Here is a 24,999-nt window from a genome sequence, read left to right as displayed (position 1 = left end):
TGTAAAGAGAAGAACTGACTGGGTCCTGGGCCCACTCCAGAGCCAATAGCAACAGGCCCCTTGACAACACCCCCAAACTGGCCGCTCAGAACTGGGGGATTGTACAAGCATGTTTAGCCATACTGATGCTAAGAAATCCTAAACAACAGTCTACTGTATCTGTGAAGCTGGATGAGAGCTAAGAAGTGCAAATTAAGAAGAGATGGAAGGTGTCTGGTACAAACTGCCTAGCTTTAAAAATGCTTTACAGAGACCGATGACAAGGATTTTACTTAGAAGCTTGGTTCTTTGGTGCTCTGTGTGTGTGAGTAGGAGGGTGAGTGCGCTTATATATGGGAAGATTGAAGTGGAGGTGTGAGCAGGGGGGATGTGCAAATTATTTTGATGATGTCTTCAAAAGCCTTATGGTTCTGGAGACGGAACAGCTTGAAAAACTGCTCATAGAAACAGACGAACAGGATTCTCAGAGGGGATGTTGTGAGGAAAGTATGAATCTGAAAGGCATTCTTAATCTCTTTGTAATTTCTACAGCCATTTTTGGCTGGTCAAACTTTTACAGCAGACTGGAATGTTACAGTGTCAGACTTCATTTAATTCACTAGATGTTTGATCTTGGTGAAAACAACGAGTCTCATTGCGTTTACTGTAATGGTTGCCAAAGTGTCACCTGTGATACTGCGTTGCTGTGTTTTAAACTGGTACTGTGGACCCGGAGCTAGAATCTCCCTTTAGCTGAGCACTTTTGGTGGCTTGATAAGAATGCCAGACCACAAGTTTTGGCATGCACTCTTCCTCCGCACTGACATTCAGTGTCTCAGGCCATGCAAGTGGAAATAGTTGTGGTTTCAGAAATATTTTTAAAGAATGATTTGGCTATAAATAACTACATAACCTCTCCAAGAACATAAGGGACAAAAATAAAATCACCCAGGCCTGGTTCAAGAGTTCACGCGATAAACAGGAAATTTGAGAGGACTTGGCAATACAATCAGCACAAATGCATACTAATGTTTATCCCACTCCGATTCTTATCCAAGTTCTTGGAGATTAGTGTATTTTTCCTCCTTTGCATTCACATTGTGCCGTCTGCATAAGGATGACTCCTTTCTTTATACCTTTGATTTTAAAACCTCTTACCCTGTTCTAAATCGATAAGGAACACTCCCCTTCCCACAGATAAAAAAAATAATCTATTTATTTATTCAGTTTTTAAGCTTATACCAAAACTTTGAAGACCTCCAAATAGCTAGTTTCAAAGTGACTGTTGATGTTTGGGTATTTCTGTGGAGGCATCAAATATATGATAACTTGATTACAAAACAAAGAAAAGTTCACTTAGAAAAAGCTGCCATTGTAATGTGAGAGTGTATCTGCAGTGTTCTGATCATTTGAGCGCATTTACTGTAGGCCATGGGGTCACGTCAGCACGGTTACCCACAGCTGGGAGCACTCCTCTTATGACATGGTGATTTATATTATGTGCCCTTTCATGTCTTCTGCTCACTCCTCAAGTGACTGAAATTCTCCTCTAATTTGTTTATTGATGTGGGTGATTTGCTGTTTTTTTTACAGGATTTCTGCATATTTACAGTGACAAAGCTGCATTCACAAAGAGATGCAGAAGAAAATCATTTTAAAAGATTGTGACAGAGGGCTTCATCTTAAGACAACCCTGGCAACCATAATCATTGGTTGAAATGACCCTTAACTTAAGAACATACAGGGGTCCTTAATTTAATGAAAAGTACTTTATTAGTTTAGTAGTACTAGCATAAAGTACAAGCATAATCCATTACAATAAAGAGACATCCTTCTTAATAATGCATTCTTATTTTTAAATTGTGCACTATTTTTAAATTTTCTGTGATTTTAAACTCTCTCTAGGCCTCTAATTAGCAATAAAATCTTCCTGAAAGGACATTAGATCAATGTTAATTGTTCTTTTTTCTGCACTGCTTCTCTAATTTGGTTCACATGCAAATGTACTTGGCCATGGGAAACTGTTATCAAGAATAATCATATTCCACCAGTCAACCCTGCCAAACAAAGAAACAAGATCTGATAGGACTGGATACAAAAAACAAGTTTTGCCTAAGTCAAAACCTGGCTCTCATGTTATTGTGAGTAATTAGCTCTGATTGTTCTTGGCAGAATAGCACCATGGGAAAATTGATACAGTCACTAAAATTCATTTGATGGATCTCAACTTATACACCTATTGTTGGTAAAACAGTTCACCAGAGTAGGATGTTGATTTTGAATGATCATGTCAGGCTTCTGCTACCACAAGGCTGTTATTTCAAACCATCTACTAGGGAATAGTATGATTTAAAACAATAATTGAATGGTAATGCACATTTATGACACTATGCACTGCACAAGATACCTTATGAACACAGTTCTATTATTGTGTATGTTTTAGGTCACATAGAAAGAAATCACAACAATTAGCAATCAAAACATTTTGATTGTTTGAGAAATTATGAAAGAGAGGAATGCATTCAATTGAACATGAAGTCCAATCAACTGTAATTTCTTTAATTACAAGGCAAAAGTGACTTCAGCATCAGTGTGAATAGAAATGTCCAATACCCACAGATTTAACCGGCGAGCTAGTTTTTGGTGGACACTGTTGTCATCACCCCCGTTATAGCAGTCTCTGAAAATGAACCAGCACAAGCTGCTTCCCAAAAAGGGCAAAGAATTTCCTCAAGAGTACTTAAAGGGTTAATTATCCCTGATCAATTGCATGTTTAATATTCATTAAACTCTCATTGCCTGCATGTAGAGGGAAAATCAATTGCATGCAGTATGTCTCTGGTACTTTGAATCAGATAAAGATCTCATAGTGGCTGTGGCTCCATTATTTAATTCTTAATGATTTCCTGCTCTTGTGAATGGGAGTACAACAACATCCTGAGGTGATGAAATGGGTTCTGCAGTATTTTCTGCTGCGGTAAAGAGTCCCTATGCTTTTTGCTTTTGTACCTTCTGTTACATCTTTAATTAATGACTCAGTCCCGTACAGCATATGGGGTGGGCTATGCAAATATACAGCTGCTGAATACTGTACCTTCTTAAGTGTCATTGTAATGCCATCAGATTTGCTGTTGTAACCGACCATTGAAGCAGACATGTAGATAATGAAACTAATCATACTTGTTTACTTTGTGTACAAAATATCTTATTACACAAATATATATTTTGTGCAATCAAAACATGGACTGCCTGGTGGGTTCCTGGGTTCAGTTCCAAACCTATCTGTGTGGAGTTTATATGTTCATCTTGTGTTTGCATGGGCTTCCTCTGAAGTGTCTGAAGACATTCTTCTGGGAAAATTGGCCCGGATGTCAGTGTGTTTGTATGCCCTGTGATAGACTGGTGTCCTGCCCGGGGTGTACCCTGCCTCGTGCCTGTTGCTGGCTGGGATAGGCTCCAGAATTGGAAGAGGAGGTTAGAAAATGAATGGATGGATAATCAAAACACGAGAAAGGTTACAAATGATAGCAGGGAATTGTGCATTCATCTTGTGCATCTGGATACTAATGTGTCAATACCCAAATCTCATCCTGTCATTTCTTGAAAGATTGCAGCGTGCTGTGTTCCACAGTTCCAGATACCCATTTCTGTTTGGGTAAAGACATACTTCTTATTTTCAGTTCTTAATACATCTTCCTTTGATTTTTTCCAGTGACCCAATATCCTCTTTTCATTCCTGAACTGAAAGTCTTTCAGCACTTTTGATGAGTTTGAATGTGTAAATGTAATTCTTTCCCAATCATCTTTGTTTGAGACTAAAGAGATTCTGATCATTTAAAATGGTTGATTACAAGCAATCCACTGAGAATAGGAGTTTTCTGGTTGGCTGTCTTTGAATTATTTCCAGGGAATAAATGTAATGTAAGTATTGTGAGTAAAACAAAAAAACAATATTATAAATCTAATGCATTTTAATTAACTCTGACCATTAAAATGTGACACATCATTTCACAGCTAGCATTGCACTCTTTTTTATACAATTTCTCATTAATTAAACTGTTAATTGTTGTTGATTGGAGGTAGTTTCTGCCGAAAAACAGCTAACTCTAAACTAACCAGCTAATGTGGAATAAAGTGGTCATTCATCTAACAGTGCTTGGGGAATATTCGTTTAAAGTGCATAGTATGTAAGTGAGAAAGTGATCCATGATTTAGGATGTTTGCATCATGCAAGCAACACAATTAGTAGCAAAGAGTAGTGGACAAAGGTTGTGAGTTCAAACCCAGGTGGAACCCTGCAGTTATACCAAGCGCAATACAGTGCATTGCAGTTTGGCTGCTCAAGTTAATTTGCTGCTGTGTAAATTAGTCTCCAGATCATCGCTGCAAATGAGAAATCACTCATGATTGACTGATGTGGTCAATAGGAAAAAATGCAAATACTGAAGCTGCCCACTAGCAGAGAAATCAACATTGGCATTGTCCGCAGACAATTCAATTTACACTGGAGGAAAACTAAGTTACTGAAGGATGTGTAAAAGAAAATTGAATTATCTAAATTTTATAAATAAGACATCAAAAATAAATTCATTACATTCATTTACTGCCTGACATTTAGAATTTGAACTTGAATTAACACACATGAATATCGTGTTTTAAAAAAGCCATAAATGTACATTTGTGTTCATAAACCATGTACTGCAATGGTACTGTTAAACGTTGTGTTGTAAAACGTGATAAAAAAAACAAGTGGGGATACAGTATCATAGGAAACAAGTACAATAAGGACAAATAAATTATACTGAGTAGCTGAAATATTCAGTTACAGTGGAAAGAAAAGGCTGTTTCACATCACAAAAAATAAAGTGCAAGTATTATTAACTTTTTTACCCCAAATGATACCCCAAAGTATGTAATGTCTAGGGGTTTGTATTGAAAACGGAGAAATATTTTCTGATTGCCCAGAAAATAGCTTTCATGCAAAACAAAACATGCGTTTAAAATGGTTAACCTCTGTCTTCGCCTTGTCTGTCAAGAATCTCAAAAGACAAAATTTAGAAAACCATTAGAGCAAATATTAGGTTTATTAGGTATAAAGGGAAAAGGGAAAAGCGCAAAATGGCTGCCCCTCTATAATTTGTCTCTCGAAGGCCAGGGGCCCTGGCTCACTCAGGCTGTGCACTGGCGTATGAAACACTAAACCAAGCTCGATCCGTCACAGGCTTCAAAGTCCACACAACAGTTAAAGTAGAAATAAGCGATCAGCCATTTACAGGGTAGGACCCTCGGGCACGTACTGTATCTTCTTTTCCAGAAAGGTGCTCTCCTCGGTGCTGACACATGGTCTGTATGGAAAATTCAAACGCAGCTTTAACTTTTATGGCATTGCAGGGCTATGGTACAGTATATGATATAGTTGCGTGCTATTATAAGACAAATCTATAAAAGCCGAATACAGTGTGCACATGTTTTGGCGAGGCTATATTTGACATGGTTTTCTTCTTTAATTTAGTCGAAGCAACATGTTGCATGATGTCAGTTGTTAAAAAAAAAATACATTGTATATACAGACCGTACTGTCCAGAATAATACAATGGGCGTCTCTGCGACTGAGCTAGTGTTACGGACTGCGGTTCAGCTAGTTCTAAATAACAAGTGAGGTACTAAGATAAACTTCAGCTTGAATCTGATGGGGTTTTTTTTTCCAGTTTGTCGAATTGTATTAGTCTGTGCTTCACGCGTTAGTATAAGCCACCGAAAAGGCAGAGGTGTTGTGCGGGTGTCTTTAACCGTGCGGTGAAAGGGAAATAGACCGGGATACCACCGGAAAGTTACTGGAGCGCTCGGTGTTCCGTGCGCTGTTCGGTAGAGACTGTCGGCATGTTGGACGTCTTTGTATTTGTCTACATTTTCACTCTTCCAGATGTCTGCGGCCCAGTTTGAGTCCCTGGAGAGCATTCTGGAAAAACATATCCCGCCTGAGGAGCTTAAAGAAGTCAGACGAAGGCTGTTTGGCAAAGAGTTGAAGTAAGAAACCAACTCCTGTTCATAGCTATTTACTGGTGGCGATTTCTATACCAACACTACTACAACACGGTAGGTCGTTTTAGGGCGTTATTGTCAAGATACCGGTGTACACGGTAAGGAAGTGTATTAACCGAAACTGAGATTTCCGTCCCGAAACTAAATCTACAGCGCTGAGAAAACTTCTTAAAACAGAAGAGATATTTTGACATGTTTCAGAAAGTTACACATATCTACAGCAGTTGAATGTATCGCTTTTTATGTTATTTCCAGCACTGTATTCGAAGGCACCCCTGTTTGTATACCCACAACCACCCCCCAGAAACCCAAAACAAACACTGAGCAGTTTCAAAATAATGAAGATTGAAAAACGCTTTCTCTATCCTGATCCGGGAACATCTCCATTTCTTGTGGTTTTCATACCAGCACAATCTTCATCTTACTGCACATTTCCTTGAAGTAGGAATGGTTAACTCCGGAGTGACCCTGTGTCATTACCACCTGTTTTTGTATATGTTAACTATGCGTTTTGCAGAGAACGTTTTGCAGAGAACAATCGGAAAGCAACACTTTAAAAACGAAATTAAAATACAGATCCATAATTCACGTAAAAGAGAATTAAACGCATAAATAGATAATTTGGGCAATTAAATAATTAAGCAATTAAATAAGAGGTGGAACGTGTGGAAAAGCGGGAGACAGAGGTACAGGAGCAGGATTTGGGAAGACTGGACGGTGAGATAGTTAATAAATGCTCACATTGAGTCAGTCATTTACTGGGGACCTTGACCAGCACTGAGATCTGCAGTAAGGTAAGTAACTGTCAACAAGCTGTGATCTTGCAACAGTGACGAGTCAAAACTGGACCAATACGCTTTTAGTCTCTTAGCAGTACTATATGCTTTTTTAACATACTTGGTCAATTTAATTTAAATATTTAGTTTTATACACTGCTGCCTATGCCATCACATGTGATACTTAATTTCCAAACATGTGCAAATCAGTTCTTCTCAATCTTTAAATCTGTCTTAAAATGCCTTATTAGCACCATTATACTGTTATAGCATACAGTAATTTAGACTGTATAAGACCCAATTTCATTCTTGGATTAGCAAAACAACAGAGTGTTCTTGAGCGACAAAAATATTCTTTGATAAATTGGCAATACAACTATGGCGTTTTAATAATAATAATGTTTCTTTATTAGCCCTATACAATTTCTTGCATTAGGAATTCATCTTTTCACATACCCTAGCTTTTCTCCAAGGAGACACAGACAGGGAGAGAAGCTTGGGGTCAGAGCACAGGGTCTGCCATTGTACAGTGCCCCTGGAGCAGTTGGGGTTAAGGGGCTTGCTCAGGAGCCCTACAGAGTAGGATTCCTCTGCCAGCCATGGGATTTGAACCAGCAACCTTCCAGTCACAGACACAGATCCTTAGCCACAGAGCCACCACTTTAGTGGTGTCTGCATTGCAGATTATTATTTTTAAAATAAGTGTGGTGTCGCCAAGGATCATGCTAATAGATTTTAACATGCTTAATTTAACATTTTAATAATGACTGGCATATTAGCACAAATCTGGTGGGACGGGCCATGGTTGGCATTGCTGCCTCACAGCGCTGGAGTCCCGAATCCCAGACCCAGGGGGCTATCTGCTGTCTGTGATCACGTGGGTTTCCTCTGGGTGCTCCGGTTTCCTCCCACAGTCCTGAGACATACTGGAAAGTTAATTGGCTTCTGGGAGCACTGGCCCTGGGTGCGAGTGGGTGCTTTTTTTGTCCATTTGTCTTGCCAGAATAGGGTCCAGCTCCACCGCTGGGTGGATGGACGTGAGCACTAATCTATTTTACATTTCATCATCTCCCGTGTCTTTCCTTAATGGTACCTGTGTCATTCTGTTGCAGGAAACTTGAGTTTCCTTCTGATGCCATTGAAGCTGCCAAAGAACGGGACTTTGAGCTCCAGGGATATGTGCTGGAAGCTGCCCTGGAGCAGTTAAGGAAACCCTTCATCGTCCGCGTGGGCCTTGTTCAAAATAAAATTGTTCACCCCACGGATGCTCCAGTTATAGACCAGGTGGGTTGGCATCAGGCTGGTTTAATGCCAGTGGCCTCCTGGAAACATGCAAGAAGTCACAGGTGCAGCCAGATCCAGTCAGTCCTGGAGATACACAGTGCTGGAGAGATTCTTATTATCTCTTAACCTGTTGAAGACTGATCAAGCAACTGGGTCAAATCGAGAGGTTGAGAGAACAGACCAGAAATACAGAAGCTCTTGTAGCTTTTCATGGTTAATCATTGCTGATCTATCAAGATATAAGTTGTCACTATTGCTGGGCCAATATAATCCTTCATAAGGGTCGGGTCCAGTCAGAATTAATTACTGTTTCTCCTAACAAGGGAATTTTGTTTTACTTAAAACCCCCGTTTGCAGCTGCCTTTTTACAGGGGGCATTTTGCAAATAAAAGGTCTGAGGTCTGTTTTTTTACCCCACATTTCAGACAGCACTCCATACAAGTCTGGGCTGTGTGAACATTTGATCATTTACAGGCTCAAGGACCTCTCCAGTCCAGAATAAATGGATCATACACGATCCTGTAATGGTCAAAGCAGTGCTGTTCTCTCTATAGAATTACAGGTACCTCCCAGCTAACATATCTGACAATATGCACAAAGGAAAAAACAGTAGGATCAAGTGTGCTTCTTACCTTCTGGAACAAATTATGTCAGAACAAAAAATGGAGCCTGTTTTTCTAACAGTGCATAATGGTCTAAGCTAGTTATTCAACTTGGTATTGATACATTTTTGTTAAGCGTATTTTAGAGAATGTTTATTTTCATTGTGATATCAATATAATTACATAAAGATTATAAGCAGTCCTTGTTATAAGATAAACGTTTGTTGTTATGGTTTTTGCAATATGTATAACACCAGCAGAGAAATGGAAATCTACATTGATATCAGCAGATGTTTTGAAAAATTATTTTTCTATTCTTTCGTATGTATCAGCTGTGTTGTTGCATCTTGCGCAGTGCTATTGAAAATGTCGTGCCAGGGACTGCAATGCCTTCATTTTCACAAGAACTGGGGATATTTCATCCCCTAGGGTACTGATGAAAATTAGATCTAGAATATCAAGTGCTGTTTGCTCCTGGCAAAAACAAATATACAGTATGAAAAAACCTTTTTGCGTTCAAATGTACCCTTTGGAGGACATTTTTCATTCACAAAATCTATATTTATGGATGAGATGCATTAACAGGAGAATGTGAAAATGTTTTAAATGCAGTGTTTCACAGCTCAAGACAGCCACAGCTTGTTTTCATTGTTTCCTTAACATTGGACTCAGGTTTCTAATGGTCTGCTATTTCACAGCCAACCATAAATTTTCTGCCACGAATTGATTGAATATGAAAAATAATGTTGTATTTTATTTCTTTCAACAGCATTCACATTCAATTTCTATTTTTTGCCCTTAAGTATTTTTTTTTCTGATAGAAATAAAATATACCATGAAACATTAGAAACCCCAAAGCATTGTGCTCTTGATATCACCTCCCCCCTGTCTGCTGGTTTTATTCGTACATGGGCTGTTATTATTAACTGTTACTAATTGGTGCCTTTAATTTGCATAATAATCTGAAATCTCTAATAATTATTAGGCTGAAAATGTGAACTATCTTATTCTTTTTAACATCCTATGCATAAGATAAAAGTATTTACTGCCTGCATTTGTATGTTGCCCTTTTTTGCTCTTTGGTGCTACAGTAGGTAGGAATGACAGAACAGCAGCCATTCCTAAAATAGTGGCTTGATACTGCTTTCCATTAATCAACTTTAGAATGTGTGTGTTTGAAAGGAATTGCCCTGTTTGTGCTCATCACACATTTGTTTCTAAAACATTGACTCTGAGGAGGGGACCACCAGTGAGGTATGGTTATGTGTGGTGTATATACAGTATATACTGTACATGTGCAAAGTTGTTATGGATTTATTTACTACTGCATACATAAAATGTAAAATAAGGAAATAATTTAATGTTCGATTTTTCATAGAGAAACAATCAGTAATGGCACTATTTTGTGTTCTGGAAAGTCAGATTTTAATACAACCCTCTTGTTAAAGAAGCTGCGTTATAGGGATAAATGCAAAGCTGAAAGTTTACACGTTCATCGCGCTTGTCTTCCTCTTACCAAACAAGTGATGAACTGCTGAGTGAATGTTGGAAAAATCTGCCATATGTAGAAATAAATGCTGAAAAACATCAGCAGAGGGGAATTGGTGAATGATTAGATGAACTGAACGTGAGGTTTGCAAAGAATGTTGCGAATTCTTGGTAAGAGTCTTTGTTCTCAGAAAGCAGTGGTCCTTTTCTCTGGAACAGATTTTCCAGTTAACACATTTGTCACATCTTTAATGGCTTGGTTAGTAAACAGTACATTAATGCCTAATGGATGACCTCACAGCTGGATCTCTATTTTTGTTTCTGGATCTTCCATTCTCACAGCTCATTTTCTTATGGCTGCATCACAGTGACCTGCTGGTGCAGTTGCACAAGGTACATCAAAAATGATTGTGTTCTTAAAAATAAAGGTGGCAATCTGTTTCCTCAATGATGAATTGTAATACGAACATAAAGCACAGTTATTACTATTTTATAATTATTTACAGTATTTGCTTATGTTGCAGTACAATTTAGGACAGCTTAAAACCCTATAATTACAGACAGTGTTTCCTCTGTACAGATTACTGCCCTGCACAGGCGGATCGGTGAGATTGTCGAGGTGGCATCCATGTGTGGGGTCAATATTGTCTGCTTTCAGGAAGCCTGGAGTAAGTAATTTCAACAGATCTGTGTTCTTGTCGCTTCTTTTTGAGACAGAGGTGGCCGTGGACATTGTATGATGTGGAATTCATTGTGGCCATTTTTCCTTGAGCCCTTTATTCTAGCACAAATGCTTCAAACTATTGATTTCTTCATTTCAATTAAAATCCTGATAATCAGAAATTCCCACGGAGTGGATACAGAAATATTATTCTCCTTTTGTTCTTTGATTCATCTAAATGTATGGCCGAGGTGTTAAGTATGTCGCTGTAAATGGTTTCTTGGTGTGTGGTAACATAGCTGTTCTATCGCTTACTGAAAATGAGGCCCACAGACCACGTTTGTTTGTGTGTTTGCGTTGGCTCCTAAATGACTTTTCACCCTGTTCTCATGAAAGAACGGTCCTTTGATTCAGCACGCTGGGAGCAGTGGGAGACCTCTGTAATCCCACTGCGCAGCTACAGAGAAACAACCCTTGAGAAAGACATGCAAGTTAAAGGACTTCTGGAATCTGGAGTTTGGTGTTTTGTCCTTAAACTGCTCTTAGCTATCTTGAAATTCTCAGGAGGGAGGCTTTAAAAATGATGCAAGCTTTCTTGTTTTGGTACAGAGTCAGAGATTTTTCAAGTGATCTTTATTGATTGCATGTGTTGAGTGCTTTCCAGTTCCTGTGTGTGTATTGATTAATTGATTGATAGATTGCTTAGATAGCTGGACACATGGAATAGGTTTGCAGCACAGTATTAAGTTGTTAAGGTAGTAAAAATGTGATTCGGCAGTGCTCTGGTGATTAGCTTACACCAGTGGTTCCAACCTTTTCAAGTGTGCAGATTCCAAACATTTTTCAAAGTTATTTCTGAACTTCATTATGTGTACATGTCTTAAATGTTGAGGAATTCTTACCCATGACCTCGGGAAATGTTTTGCAAAGTAGAGCAGCACCTTTATGTGATACAAAATATACGCCATGTGTTTTATCTGCAGTCGGGTGTTGATGGAGATGTTGAGGTGGAACTTTTAGCATTTGCAAAGCAATTAAAAGAACTTCTGGTGCAGGACATAGAGGTTTGAGGACCATCCAGCAGGTCTTTCTGTCCTTCACCCCAACACAAGAATAAATCTGTTGATCCTGCTTATTGCTGAAATCCGGTCATTTTATTAGCAGATTTTCTATATTTGTTTGGAGCTTCTGAAATCCCCTTGCAATGTGGACTTGCAGTGTTTGTTTCTGCTCTTGTGCACAGCGATGCCCTTCGCCTTCTGCACACGAGAGAAGGCACCCTGGACAGAATTCGCTGAGTCTGCAGAAGAGGGACACACTACCCGCTTCTGCCAGGAGGTGAGAAGCTAAAATTCATCCCAGGATAAAAAAAGTATGCCTGCAATGCACACATACAGTAGAACATTGTCTGCACTTCATCCAAATATCATGGGATTCAGTGGAATTAATTTTTGATTATGAGAAGAGTGCTAAAACATTTTGATCTGATTCTTGGAATTCTCAAATGTAGCCTTCGCTGCTTAATATATTGTATTGGAATAACACTTTTATAGCATTTTGCTTCAATTGAAGATTAGATAAACTTTTTCTTTCATAAAATAGAGCGTGTTTTAAATTCTGTTTGTTCAAGAAAAAATACTTTTTTGATTTTACATATTTTTATTGCCTCTTGCTTGATTGGCATCTTTATGCTTTTAGAATTACTCTCAGGGTCAAATTCTGCTCCGGAGCAAAAAGTAGTGTGTTGCTGTTTTACGTAGGAATCACGTAATCACAGTTTTAGTAGCAGTGAAATATGTGATTCTGAAACACACTTAATGCACAAGACAAGCATTGTTGTTTCAGCTGGATCTCCAGAATTCATTCGCTGAAAATCAGCGCACAGTACATCCTTCAGCATTTTGTAGTTCTAGAACATATTTCTAAAAGTTTTAACTGCAAGATATTGTGTTAATCAGTGTGCAGAATGCATCCAAGTAGATTCCGGAGTACGTACAGTAACACGTGGAGTAAATTTTGCATTTACACATCAAGATCTCATGGTTCAGAAGAGTTCAGGCCACCAACAAACAACAAGGTATTGTTGCATTACTTAAACATACGTATAACTATGGTGCAGCACTTAACAGGCGACAGAGTGACATTGAACCACTGTAACCATTGTTTACCTTTTGTCACTTCAACATTTATCTTGAATTATCTAGTTTATGCAGTCTACCAGAATAGTCTACCAGAAGATGGTCAACAAGTGTCTGACATCAAACTGTTGACATTGATGTTATACTGCAAAGTGTATCACAAATGGTCTTGGAATTGTAAAGGTATTACATTTAGAGCCCTGCTTAATCACTATAGTATAGTCAATTGCTTTGCCAAGCCAGTTGTTGGAGGCTATTTTCTGATTTCTTGCAATGTTTCAATTTCTGAGGTCGCTCCTCAAAGCTGCCATATTAATGCCATCCTAGTCATATTGAGCACATAAATTGAGTTTCATTGCATCCCATCAGCCACTGCCTAATGCACACGGAATTGCTAATGCACAGTAAAGAAATGAACAAATAAATCTCTAATACGGGCAGGAGCCATAGGTTTGAGGAGGGTGGATTCATCATCCTCATGATTTAACTACTGTACGTGCAATTGTGTTCTGTAGAATAGGGCCCTTTGTGTAAAAAGCTCCCATAACAAAACAGATCCAAATAAAATAAGAACAATTACCTGCATGCAATAACAGTCATTAAGCATAAAAGTGAGCTTTCCATTTAGAACAGAATGATAAAAATCCTAATAGTATCATTGTCCCCTATGTCCTTTAAGAAAATGCTTCCAAACCTAGGTACAAAACAGGAGAGTATATCGAGTGCCACATTTATGTTTTCATTTATAAAACTTCAGGCTAGGGACTAAAGACTCTGAGGAGGTGTAGGATCAATGGAGCTCACACATGTCATTTGGGTCTTAAATGTTGCCTACAATGGACTAAACCTAAATTTGACTAAACTCCACTGAGAGAATAGAAAGCAGTCTTATTTTGCTAAAGTTGGCATACTGTTTACATAGGATTTTGTTTTGGTTCAAATTTGGGTTGTTGGATTCTGAATATTACACAAAGATAAAGTAACAAAAAATAAATCTACAGATAAAAACAAGGATCGTGATATGTACAATTTAAAAGTGATAAACATCGTAGCCAGCTGTTTATATTGGAATTGATAGTGCTTGTTTCTAAAACTAATTTTGAAATACAGGTTGTGATCATTTCTTCATTATTCTCACATGTAACTTGCTTAATAGATTGTTTTGGCTTTAATACTTTCATAGCATTTTGTTCCGTTTGATTAAATTTTTTTATCTCTATCTCTTCTTTCTCAAAATACAGCATATTTTAAATTCCCTAATTATGTTTAAGAACAATACTTTGTATTTGTGCATCTGTATACGTCTCTCTCTGCCTTGTCTACAGTCTTTTTTATTATGGCAAGATACTAGCAGTCTTGCCTACACCAGTTTCATTGTTCAACTATGTATTTTGTAGCTTTTTTTATACCAAATGGGAACATACTGTATGGTGGGATAAACCCCAGCAGAGATTGTTTGCTCTTGTGTTTTTAGCTGGCTAAGAAGTACAACATGGTAGTGGTGTCCCCCATTCTGGAGCGAGATGATATTCACGGGGGAACCCTATGGAATACGGCAGTGGTGGTATCCAACTCTGGGAATGTGCTTGGGAAGTCCCGCAAGAACCATATTCCCAGGGTGGGGGATTTCAATGAGGTGGGTCTATTGATTGTTGAAGGAAAAAAATAAATGTTTTTTTTTGTCTTGTGCTTCCCAACCCAAGCATTCCGATGCCAATCACTCAGAGGAGGAATCCCATTTCATTCTTCCCTGGAAGGACTGCCACCTGACAGATTTTACTTTGACAGGAAATAAGCACGTGAGCTATTGCTGTCAAACACCTGACCTTTCTCCTCCAGTGCTGTCAGTGTGCAGAATACCTGCTTCCTAGGCCTCAACGTGCTAGAGACGTTTATTGCATTTCCAGGTAGCAGAAAGCAAGTCTTTTTCTGGGTTACCATGATACCTGTGCACAAGCCAGAATAAATTATTTTTGCAAGTAACCTGAATTGATTTGAGCTGCCGATTAACTCCCGATACAGGACCTTTCAATAAAGCTCCGCTGTTATCTCCCCAGTTTTTCTGTGCCTTTAACCAGGGCCCACATCAGTAACAATTGTTGTCCATTAGGCATAGATATCTAAAGTTAACAGAGGTGGGTTTTTCATTTTTCAAAAAAGAACAGTGCTCTAAGAAAGGGTAAATTATGACATTTGAAAATGACCAAGAAGTGGTACAGTGAGTTTATTCTTTTAGTTCAGTTGAAATTAGCCGGATGACCTTTCCTTTTTAAACTTAAGCATTAAGCATGCAGCCTCAACATCCTGTTTTGATTTTCAAATTAATAAGGGTTCATGGGACTGAATTCCAAAACTCCAATTCATAGAAATGTACAGAATGGAAAACTGCTTTCTTAGCTTGTGGTGTAATTCTGTGATTCTCACAAAGAAAAACTATCTTAATAATTAGAAATATAATGTGTTTTCTGATAGCTGAAGAAAAAAAAGCTGTCAATTGAACCAAACAGCTCAATTAAACAAAAATAAATTGAGTTTTTTTTAAAAAATCATCGTGAACTCTCCAATTAGTTTGAAGAGACTTAATCAATTAATATGTAATTAATTTCACATATTTGAATTGGCAATAGTAGAATCTTACATCACATGTTACATCTTTTTCTACAGAAGTTATGGGGGATATTACAAAAAATCAGACTGCTATCATTAGTTCAATACCTTGCTTACCTCGTGATGACATTGAATTAAAGCTGATTAAAGAAAAGTGTCAACTACAAATTCTAAACCCATCACAGGACTTGAGTGTCTCTTGTCCCTTAAGCCTCTGGAGAAAGGTAACCCCTGTTAAATGAGTTATTTGGAATTTCAGATTGACATGTGGGCTGAAGTGCTGATTTAAGCTGATTAAGCCAAAGTAACATTCGTACTGTCTGAAAAGCTGCCCTGCACAGAAAGCATTACAAAAGTTTTACATGATGAAATTCAGTATTAAACAGGGACCAGAGGAATGTCATAACACTTCTGTAAAGATTCTAACACTTGAGGGGTTCACTGATGTCTCATTAGTTGAGGTTTCTCATACACCAAAAGGGCAAAAACAGTCAATTCATTCAAAGTTGGATTTAGTTTTGATGGGTTTTTTTAATTGGACAGGTTTGCCACTTTCAGTGACATAATCTGCTTTATTCTTTTTTGTAAAGACCAGGAAATTAGATTAAGTTTGGTAAAGGTTATTTTTTCTAGCGATGATATGAATGAACCATCATGTTGTTGGAATTATCAAATTTGCCTCCAAGAAACATCCCAGATGTCATTATTTCATCTTCATGCAAGAAATGTTTATTAAACAAAGACTTTATCTTGTTACAGCATAAATGCCCTCGCATAGAGCATTATTCACTTGCCTCTGTCCAAATGTAATCACCTTGTACATGCAGACTATTGCTGTAATAAATATTTCTTCTCTGATTACATTTGCACAGTTCATTTTGACACACGCCAGCGCACGATTAATGTGCTAGTTGTTCTGATGTCCCGTTTCTCTAACTAGACAAAACAGCTGTAATTAATTTCCACAGTCAGTGCTGTCTTTATAAGCTCAAGATCCGCCGTTGCACTTTATCACAAGTACTAAACAGTACAAAACTTTCAGGTTAATCTTGTCTATATTGTTTATCAGAATTACCTACAGTATTGACCAATATGTCAATTGAATTAAGTGACTCACTATTCTGATGTGCTACAGGATTCAGTCTTACTTGACGCTGAAGATCTTGAACCTTTTTTGCAGGAGTACATATTAATAAAACACATATTCTCTATTAACCCAAAATAGCTATAGATTGTTGAGTTACAAGGCTGTTGTGACAGTCTTCTTGAATCAGACCAAATACGCACTGAATGCCAGTGACAAACCTTTTTCATGAGGTTTCGGTGAAGCATTGCGAAAGACATGCATGAGGCAAAGCAATTTTATTCTTTCCTTTTATCCAAATGTCACCCCTGACTTCAGTTTTTTGTTTGGGCATTATCTGCTCCTCCACTCACAAGCAAAGGGTGCCCATTGTGACTCCTGAAAACTTCTTTGAAAACATAAGAACAACACAAGCTATCCATTGTGAAACCTGTTAAGTGAACAGATCTAAACGAAGACATTAAGCTGTTGTTCTAGATTTAGATGTTCTTTAATAGCACATCACTCCATCATTCCAGGATTTACTAAACCCTTGTTTCAGTCCTGACATGTTCAGATGTGTTTTAGATCAAGCTCGTCTTTTTTTTTTTCCTGCATGCAGTCCACATATTACATGGAGGGGAACACTGGGCACCGCGTGTTCCAGACCCAGTATGGGAGAATTGCTGTGAACATCTGCTATGGGAGACACCACCCTCTCAACTGGTTCATGTACAGCATGAATGGGGCGGAAATCATCTTCAACCCCTCAGCCACTGTTGGAGAGCTCAGGTACTACTGGTACCAGCATATCCTGTTAACCAATCCTTATTACAGTACATAGTACTAGTAAGAACGTAAGGTGCACTAGTTCTTATACAGTATATCATAGTGTAGTACAGTATATTAAGAACTATGCTATTTGCATTGGTTGAATTGCATCTTGAAGTGCCACTCTATATGCATGGGAGAATTTTCTTCTACATCAGGAGATAAAATGTTTCTCAAAACCTTAGAACTAATTCTAACACTCCTGACTCCTCTTTGTACTTCTGAGCAAATTCCAATCTGGCTTGTCTGTCCTGTCCATGAAGTTAATATGATATCTTGGATGTAGGCTTTTTACTGTTTTGGTCTTCTTGTGTCCTCTGGAGATTGCTGGTAGTTTCACTGGCAGTTATTTTGGGGTTTGCTTTGGCAGCTATAATCATTTTTATCTGTCATTACAAGTTTTTTGGTTTTCATTTTGACTTTTGACTATGCACTCCAAATATGCACTCCAAGCAAGATAGGTTGGCAGAACGTTCACATCTCTTTACTCGCCAAACAAACGCCTTATCAAAGAGAGACACCTGTCAGCCAATTAACAATTTTGATCTTTTCAAATGAAGAGGTTCAATACGATCAATTTTGAATTGATCTGAGGGGGTAGAACTGAATTGATTTCATCATCAATAAAATATTTAGGAGTTGTATCAGTTTTTTTCATGGGAAATTATTATGATGATGTTTTCATAGTGAAAATGCTAGATTATACACTAGATTCCCTGTGAGAATACTTGAGGAGAGCACTGTAATTAATGTTATTGAGCTGTTGCTGGTTGTTGGCCAGTAAAGGCATTTGATGAGCCTTACAGGTCAATACAGCACCAGTCTGAGCCTCATCTTTGTCCGGGGGCCTGCTTGACCGGCAGTCCTCACATCATGACACCCAGTAGGCTGGCTGTGGGCGGACTTGTGTCCAACTGTGTATTGACTTGCAGCAGACTCCAGTGTCTTTATGGGGCCTTGTTAGCACAGTGGCACTCCAATTGATGCTAATAGTCCTGCAGTTCACTGGAGGGCTGGTAGCCCGAAAAACTGGCAGATGTCTCTCGTGACAAGTGTTACTGTATGTTCCAGAGGAAAAAACGTGTCCTCATCTCCCCTGAGTTAGCAGAGTAATGATTTGTTAGCAGCTGACAATTCCAAACTGGAAATTCTAAAAAGAATAATAATCAATGGGTCCAAATGTGTGTCTTTTAAAGACAAATATTTTGCTCTTTGTGAGTGTTTTGTTCTATTTTCAAAGTAAATAGATTTTTTTTTAAATAAAAACATAACGAAAAACCTACAACCATGGCATTTTGCACTTCTCCAGAGTGTTACATTGCAGTTAGTGGCAACAGGTTGCGTCACCTTTTTGTTCCCTTGCCTTGTCACCAGCGAGCCCATGTGGCCTATTGAAGCCCGGAACGCAGCCATCGCCAACCACTGCTTCACCTGCGCCATCAACCGAGTGGGAACGGTGCGTACTCCTCTCACGCGCGTTTCCAGAGACCATGACAGTGTCAGTTCCACACAGCTGCGGTCTTCGCCTGAACCGACTGGCTTAGTGTGAGAAGGGTTACAGCAGAGAAACACATCTGAAGGAATCCAAGGTTCTGTTGTTACACAGTGCTCAGGCATGTGCGACTTGGCTGTAGTCTGGTTCTTGACAACTACTCCACATTAAAGTTAACTAAAGTTTCTTCAGACTGTCTGTGAGGGTTTACATTCATTAAAACCATCGGAACCAGCAGCTATATCACCATGCAGATTCACAACTAGCAACCCACTGAAGGTAAGCAGGTGTGAGCCTGGCTTGTACTGTACTGTGCTTTGTGGGAGCCCTCCTGGGAAAGCTGAGGCTGCTGCTGGAAGAGGTGTTAGTGGGGCCAGTAGGGGGCGCTCACCATACAGTCTGTGTGGGTCTTAATACACAAGTAAAGTGACCAGGACACCATAGTGGGGAAAAAAAGCACTGTCATTCGAATGAGACGTAAAAGGTCCTGACTCTGTGGTTATTATTGTTGTTGTTGTATAGAGTCAGTATTGTTTCTTACTAATGCATTGCAAATTGGATTTATAGCTGGTTCTTCATGTGGTATTCATGTGAGATACTACATGGGTTATCTTATGAATACCCTAATGATCACAAATATGTAGTAGTTCAGTCTGGGAAAACTATAACAATGTTAGGGTTGTTTTACTGTACAGTGTCAATATGCCTGGGAGCAAATTGTAGTTAGCTGTAGTTAGTAGCCTACATTTTAGATAATGTAAGCACTTTTAGCAGTACTATAGTTTGGTGATATAACTATATTAGTCATGTTCTCGACTACAGTACCAGAGAAATTCAGTCATTTGTTAACAATTGTCCTACTATCCACTATTGTATAAAACAGTTTATTATTACAAAGAAAATTGTGAATGGAAACAAATATCTTACAGACATTTTGCTCATATACTGTTATTTATATAAGGTATGTGTTATATATGCGTTAATATATGTTCATTCGTTTGATCACTATATGCTTTTTTTTTGCAATAGCTAAATTATTGCAGTCTGACCACAAAGGGTTTTTACACACAGTTCTGCTGTGAGCTAGTCTTCACAACACAGCTCAAGATTTCCTCTAAAACTGCTGTTTACTCTACAGTACGTGCCTCTTCAGCAGCTGTTACATATCAGCTCTGCTGTTACTTGACATTTTTATGGTTTTAAAAAAAAACACATTTTTTTAATGGGTTGCAGGCATCCTAATTTATTAATGCATAAACCACTCCTTCTCTGTGAAAATCCTACAAGAATTGGGGATAGTTTTGTTGGATTCATATGGATGTTTTTCTCACTTCCCTGCCTCTTTCCCATTCACCCAACATCACTTTGGGATTAGGTGCTCAATTTCTGTGACTGTGCAGTCCATTCCTGCCAAATGAGGCCCAGCTACAATAGTTAAGGTGACATCTGAATGACGTTCCTAGGTTTACGACACCCAGAAAAGATGTGTAGCTGCAAGGTATTTATTTCAGCAAACCTCTATGTGGAAGTAAACAACCCAAAAAAGAATAATGTTACTTGTAATGAACCTCCCCTAAGTCAGAAAGTGGATTGTCCTTAGTGCCCTGAGGATCCCTGCGTTGTGTTGACATTTCTTTATAAACAGGAGACCTTTGCCCAGAATGCTGGCTACAAGCAGGAACTGGCTAAGTGATTTCATAAAAGCTTAGTTGTGTCCACTACAGGGAATGACGTTAGGAGAGACAAGAGATATCGCTCTTCTCATTTCTTTATATTGGATAGTGCAGGAAACTAAGCTGAACCCTGGGCCCAGACAGATTGACTGAGTTCAGAAGTACACACGACAGCAAGCCACATACTGTATGCAGAGATTGGCACGCACACAGACGGGAAGAAAAAAGATTGTTCAAGGCTACTGACCTTTCAGAAAGAACAGAAATACAGTTTTATCCTCTGATGTTTGTTTCTGCCTCATTACTTTGCCTTAAAATGCAGTTTGCCTCCAAGAAGAATTAAATAAAGCATTTTATCATTGCAGCAGCCCCTAAGGCTAAAGCATCAATGGCCTCTAAACAGGAACATGAAAAACAGGAGTTTTCTTTAGAATGCATCTTATTCTTGTACCACAAAGGGAGGATGCTTACCTAGATACTAGTCACGAGACAATTCAATAGGAGTTACATTGGTAAAGAGCTTCAGAAGTTCTTGATATTCCAAATTTAAAAGCAAAACTGGTTCAGAGGCTTAAGGCATTGATAACCCCCAACAGCAATCTCATCATCATAACCATGGGAAATCGGCTTTTCAAAACAGTTTGATTGATGGGCAATTATTCGGTCATTTTAGCATTTGTTGCCTATTTAATTAAGGATAGTCATTGATTTTGTTACTTCCGAATGATCTGGAGTTAAGCAACTGTGGCTGATTCTCACAGGGGAGAAAGAGGAAGTGTAGACAAACTCTTCTGCCCTTTTAGACACACGACAGGTAACAGAGCCTGAGTCCGCGACTGGAGTCCGCGCCAGCTGAAGGACTGCGTGTCTACAAGTGTGCAGGAAGTTGCAGCGTCTGCTGTGTCATTGAGAGAATTCTGACCAGCTAATCACTCCCTACCCTCAGCGGTACACAACTAAAGTGCTGAATCTTTCCATCAGCCTCAAGTTTTGGTGGAGAGATTGCACAATCCTCATTTCCTCCCCACAGTCACGAGGACTGACGTGGTCAATCAATCTGACGACCAATTGCAATTCCAAATTCAGAGGTTATATAAAAACGTGGTCCTGTAGTGACCTGCTGTATTCTAATTCTATTCTATTCTATGAAGAATCTAACATCTTAACAGGAATCATTTTAAGGTGCAAGCAGCAGCATAGTATGTGAACCAAAAACAGATGTTTCTCTATTCTAAACCCCCCCACCTTTTGATTTCACTACCAGTTACGCCACCTCATAGTTTTACTTTCCTTTTCTTTCCTTCAGAGTTTTGTGGTTCAACGCTGCCCTCTAAAGGAAAAAAAAGGCTTAGTCTATATTAAGCACTGACATTGTACATTTTTTATCAATGGCACATAACAAGATCCCGTTTCTTATTTTGAAATTCCAGAGAGGTATTCAATAGTTCATTACAGTATTAATGTACCAGAATTAATTCCAAGACCCTTTATTTCTAACATTCTTTGCTTCATGTTTTCATCCAGGAGCATTTTAAGAATGAGTTTACATCCGGAGATGGAAAGAAAGGTAAATAAAATATCAAGCCCCGATCTTGACAGATGAAATGTGAAAAGTGGGAGTTCAGTCTGTTTATGTGTAACCTGCAGTCTGACCTAAATGTATATACGTGTATTTTCAGCAACAACTGATTAATACACCGTGGCACAGTGGTCAGCATTGTTGACCTGCAGATCTGGGGTTCTTGCGCCGATTCTGGACCCAGGGTGCAATCTGTGTGGAGTTCGTATGTTCTCCCCCTATTCTCAAGGGTTCCCTCCCACAGTCCAAAAACATACTGGAAGGTTAATTGGGTTCTGGGAGCATTGGCTCTGCTGTGAGTGTGTGGCCTGCAAAGGACTGGTATCCCTCACAGACACTGCCTGCTGGGATAAGCTCCAGCTTCCCTTGATCCTGAACTGGAAGAAGAAATTGGAAAATCTATGGATAATTCACTGATGTGTTAAAACTCAAATAGATGTTTGTTAGTGGCTTAGAGACGTGGACTCCGGACCTCTATCATAAGTGCAGGATACCGAAGAGGAAAAGATATTTGTCTGCCGTTTAATTATTATGAATAGGAATTTAGCTGGTGCCTTTATTTCAAGGTGACATTTTCAAAACAGTTAACTAGTAACTAAAAAAAAAAATTAAAGTACTGTAAAGTGGAGCTTGAAGTTAAGATTTAACACTATAATGAATACTTCCCACAACAAAACACAGCAATAGTTACAATAAAATGAAGAGTGATATTGCAGTAAACCTGAAGAGCAAACAGAATTCTAAATCAAATCGAAATCGAAACTAGCTGTTTGCTGCGAGAAGAGCAGGGCTGGACAGTAGGTTCTGGACAGCACGGCTGGGATTTGCAGAAGCCGGTCAGACTGATTAATAACTCGCGCCCCAGCTATGGATTTGCAGTGTATGAAATAGAAAATGACATCAATTCTCTCTGAGCCTCTGCTTGGCCAGCGCTTTTGGCGATGGGGCTCATGTTAAGCCTTGGTTATGGGCTTTTCACAGAACATGACTTTGTTTCGATTACATGAACTGGTTCTGTCCAGTCAAGTCATGGCCTGGGCAGTTAATGCAATCGGTTTATAAGCAGTACTTCCTGGTAAAGAAAGTAGCTTGTTTAGTGTTGCCCTTTGCCCAGACTGAATCGGCCTGCTGCTGCCGTATCTGGTTTTGGTCTTGACGTTCTTGTGTTCCTTCAGCTCACTCCGATTTCGGCTACTTCTATGGCTCCAGCTACGTAGCAGCCCCTGATGGCAGCTGCACCCCGGGCCTGTCTCGCACCCAGGACGGCCTGCTGGTCGCTGAGCTGGATCTCAACCTCAACAGGCAGATCAGCGATAAGTGGAGCTTCAAGGTAAGACGGCTGTCACCCATGGTCAGAATGATCTCGGCCCAGCAGCACGTCTGCTGTTGCGCAGACATTTACATTGTGATGCAGCAATTTCTGAGAAGAACAGTGCTCGGTTTTTGAGAATCATTTGTTTAATATGGAACCATTTCCACAGTGGATAATAAGGATCTTAGTGCTCAGGCATGTTCTGCTGTTACCTGAGAGCAGGGCTTCGAAACAGGGGCTCATACTTAATAGAGTCAATGTTAAAGATGCAGAATCACCTGCAACAGAAAGTGAACTTTTCATTGCTGTCCTATTCTTGCATTCTCCAGTGCATTTTACATGAATGTCAGTTTTTTCTATTTTAATTTGAACAATTGGTTTCCGTTTTAAACCTGGAAATGCTGATATCCAGCTTCATTGTAACTGGCAGATGATTGGAACTACAGATTCCTTACTCAGGCAGGTCTGTTCTGCTCAGACAGGATACAGTGCTTTTCCCCTCCTGCCTCCGTAAAGGGGTGCCTGACTGATGTGTGTGCTTCACAGATGACGGGGAGGTACGACATGTACGCAGAGCTGCTGCACAAGGCCGTTCAGCCGGACTTCAAGCCCGACATCGTCAAGGAGTCATGACTCCCAGTGCCCACGGCCTTCCTGGAACGATGGAGCAGAAGAGACGGCAAGCACACAACCTGTTCATTCACACTGCTCTTGTGAACGCCCAGCAATGTCAGGCTTCCTCTTCTCAACCCTGTTCAATAGCACGTTTCCCAGACTTGGAACCTAAAGCAATGAGAAGCCAGGCTTCAGTTTAGGAAAGCCATAATCCTGCACCTTTAATAGGCATTTTTGTTAAAAAATGCCTTGTTAAGCTCTGGAAGAAACATCTATTGAACTGAGAAATAATTCAAAGTTATACTGGCAGGAGATGAAGATACAAATAACATTACAATATTGCAGCAAAAGGCAGCATTGTAGCGTTTAAAAAAAACAGAATCAGGAGCAGAGGCACTGAAAAATAAACTATTCCAACAGCAGAATTTGACTGTGAAAAGTGTCTGTTAATATGTATTGTATATGTACACATGCCTAAAGCAACGTTTTTTTGACAACTGATTGTGAGATTACTCAACAAACTACAGAACATGACATTTCTAATAAGAATATTGTGGCCAGACTGGACAGGCCACCTTTGGAATAATGAGGTATTCTGCATTGAAAGCTAAACACTCAGTAGAGTTCAGTGAGCATCACTTGCTAAAAGCTGAAAACTTGAGTGCACTTGAAATCTTTCAGATTTCAGTGTTGGCTGTCAACCTGTAATAATGAAATACAATCAAAGGTGCTACATAAAGATGTTCATGTGCATGATAAAAGTCCACACATATGAAGTCATATAAATCTAACTGTTTTAAATAAAAGTGGAAAGTTTTTCAAGAAACTAGAAATATTACAGCAATGCTGCTTGGAAA

At 39.1% G+C, this 24,999-nt stretch overlaps 1 protein-coding gene across 3 annotated transcripts; it reads left to right on the top strand.

Moving 5' to 3' along the window:
• The first annotated feature begins 187 nt into the window (after positions 1–187).
• Positions 188–24,567, top strand: upb1 (ureidopropionase, beta). Of its 3 annotated transcripts, none has more exons than XM_006640417.3 (11): positions 188–316; positions 5,903–6,006; positions 7,910–8,081; positions 10,752–10,839; positions 12,076–12,170; positions 14,445–14,606; positions 17,263–17,432; positions 18,846–18,927; positions 22,161–22,203; positions 23,391–23,545; positions 24,074–24,567. In XM_006640417.3, the coding sequence occupies exons 1-11, from the start codon at positions 203–205 to the stop codon at positions 24,158–24,160; spliced, it is 1,272 nt and encodes a 423-aa protein (XP_006640480.2). In that variant the 5' UTR covers positions 188–202; the 3' UTR covers positions 24,161–24,567. The 3 variants fall into 3 exon arrangements, with proteins under 3 accessions (XP_006640480.2, XP_015221819.1, XP_015221820.1); XM_015366333.2 differs by lacking the exon at positions 188–316 and adding an exon at positions 5,233–5,322; XM_015366334.2 differs by lacking the exon at positions 188–316 and adding an exon at positions 5,348–5,639.
• The last annotated feature ends 432 nt before the right edge of the window (positions 24,568–24,999 follow it).

The sequence above is a fragment of the Lepisosteus oculatus genome, chromosome 22 (assembly GCF_040954835.1).
Source record: "Lepisosteus oculatus isolate fLepOcu1 chromosome 22, fLepOcu1.hap2, whole genome shotgun sequence".
In the NCBI taxonomy this organism is placed as follows: Eukaryota; Metazoa; Chordata; class Actinopteri; order Semionotiformes; family Lepisosteidae; genus Lepisosteus; species Lepisosteus oculatus.
The sequence above is the reverse complement of the archived record's forward strand: the minus strand, read 5'-3'. Positions and strand labels throughout refer to the sequence as shown.

Excerpts from the sequence above, each read along its gene's own strand:
- upb1 (XM_006640417.3), top strand. The coding sequence starts at position 203 with ATGGAAGGTGTCTGGTACAAACTGCCTAGCTTTAAAAATGCTTTACAG. Across the intron at positions 317-5,902 it reads CTGTGTGTGTGAGTAGGAGG|ATGTCTGCGGCCCAGTTTGA; the intron begins GTGAGTGCGCTT and ends TCACTCTTCCAG. Across the intron at positions 14,607-17,262 it reads GGGTGGGGGATTTCAATGAG|TCCACATATTACATGGAGGG; the intron begins GTGGGTCTATTG and ends TCCTGCATGCAG.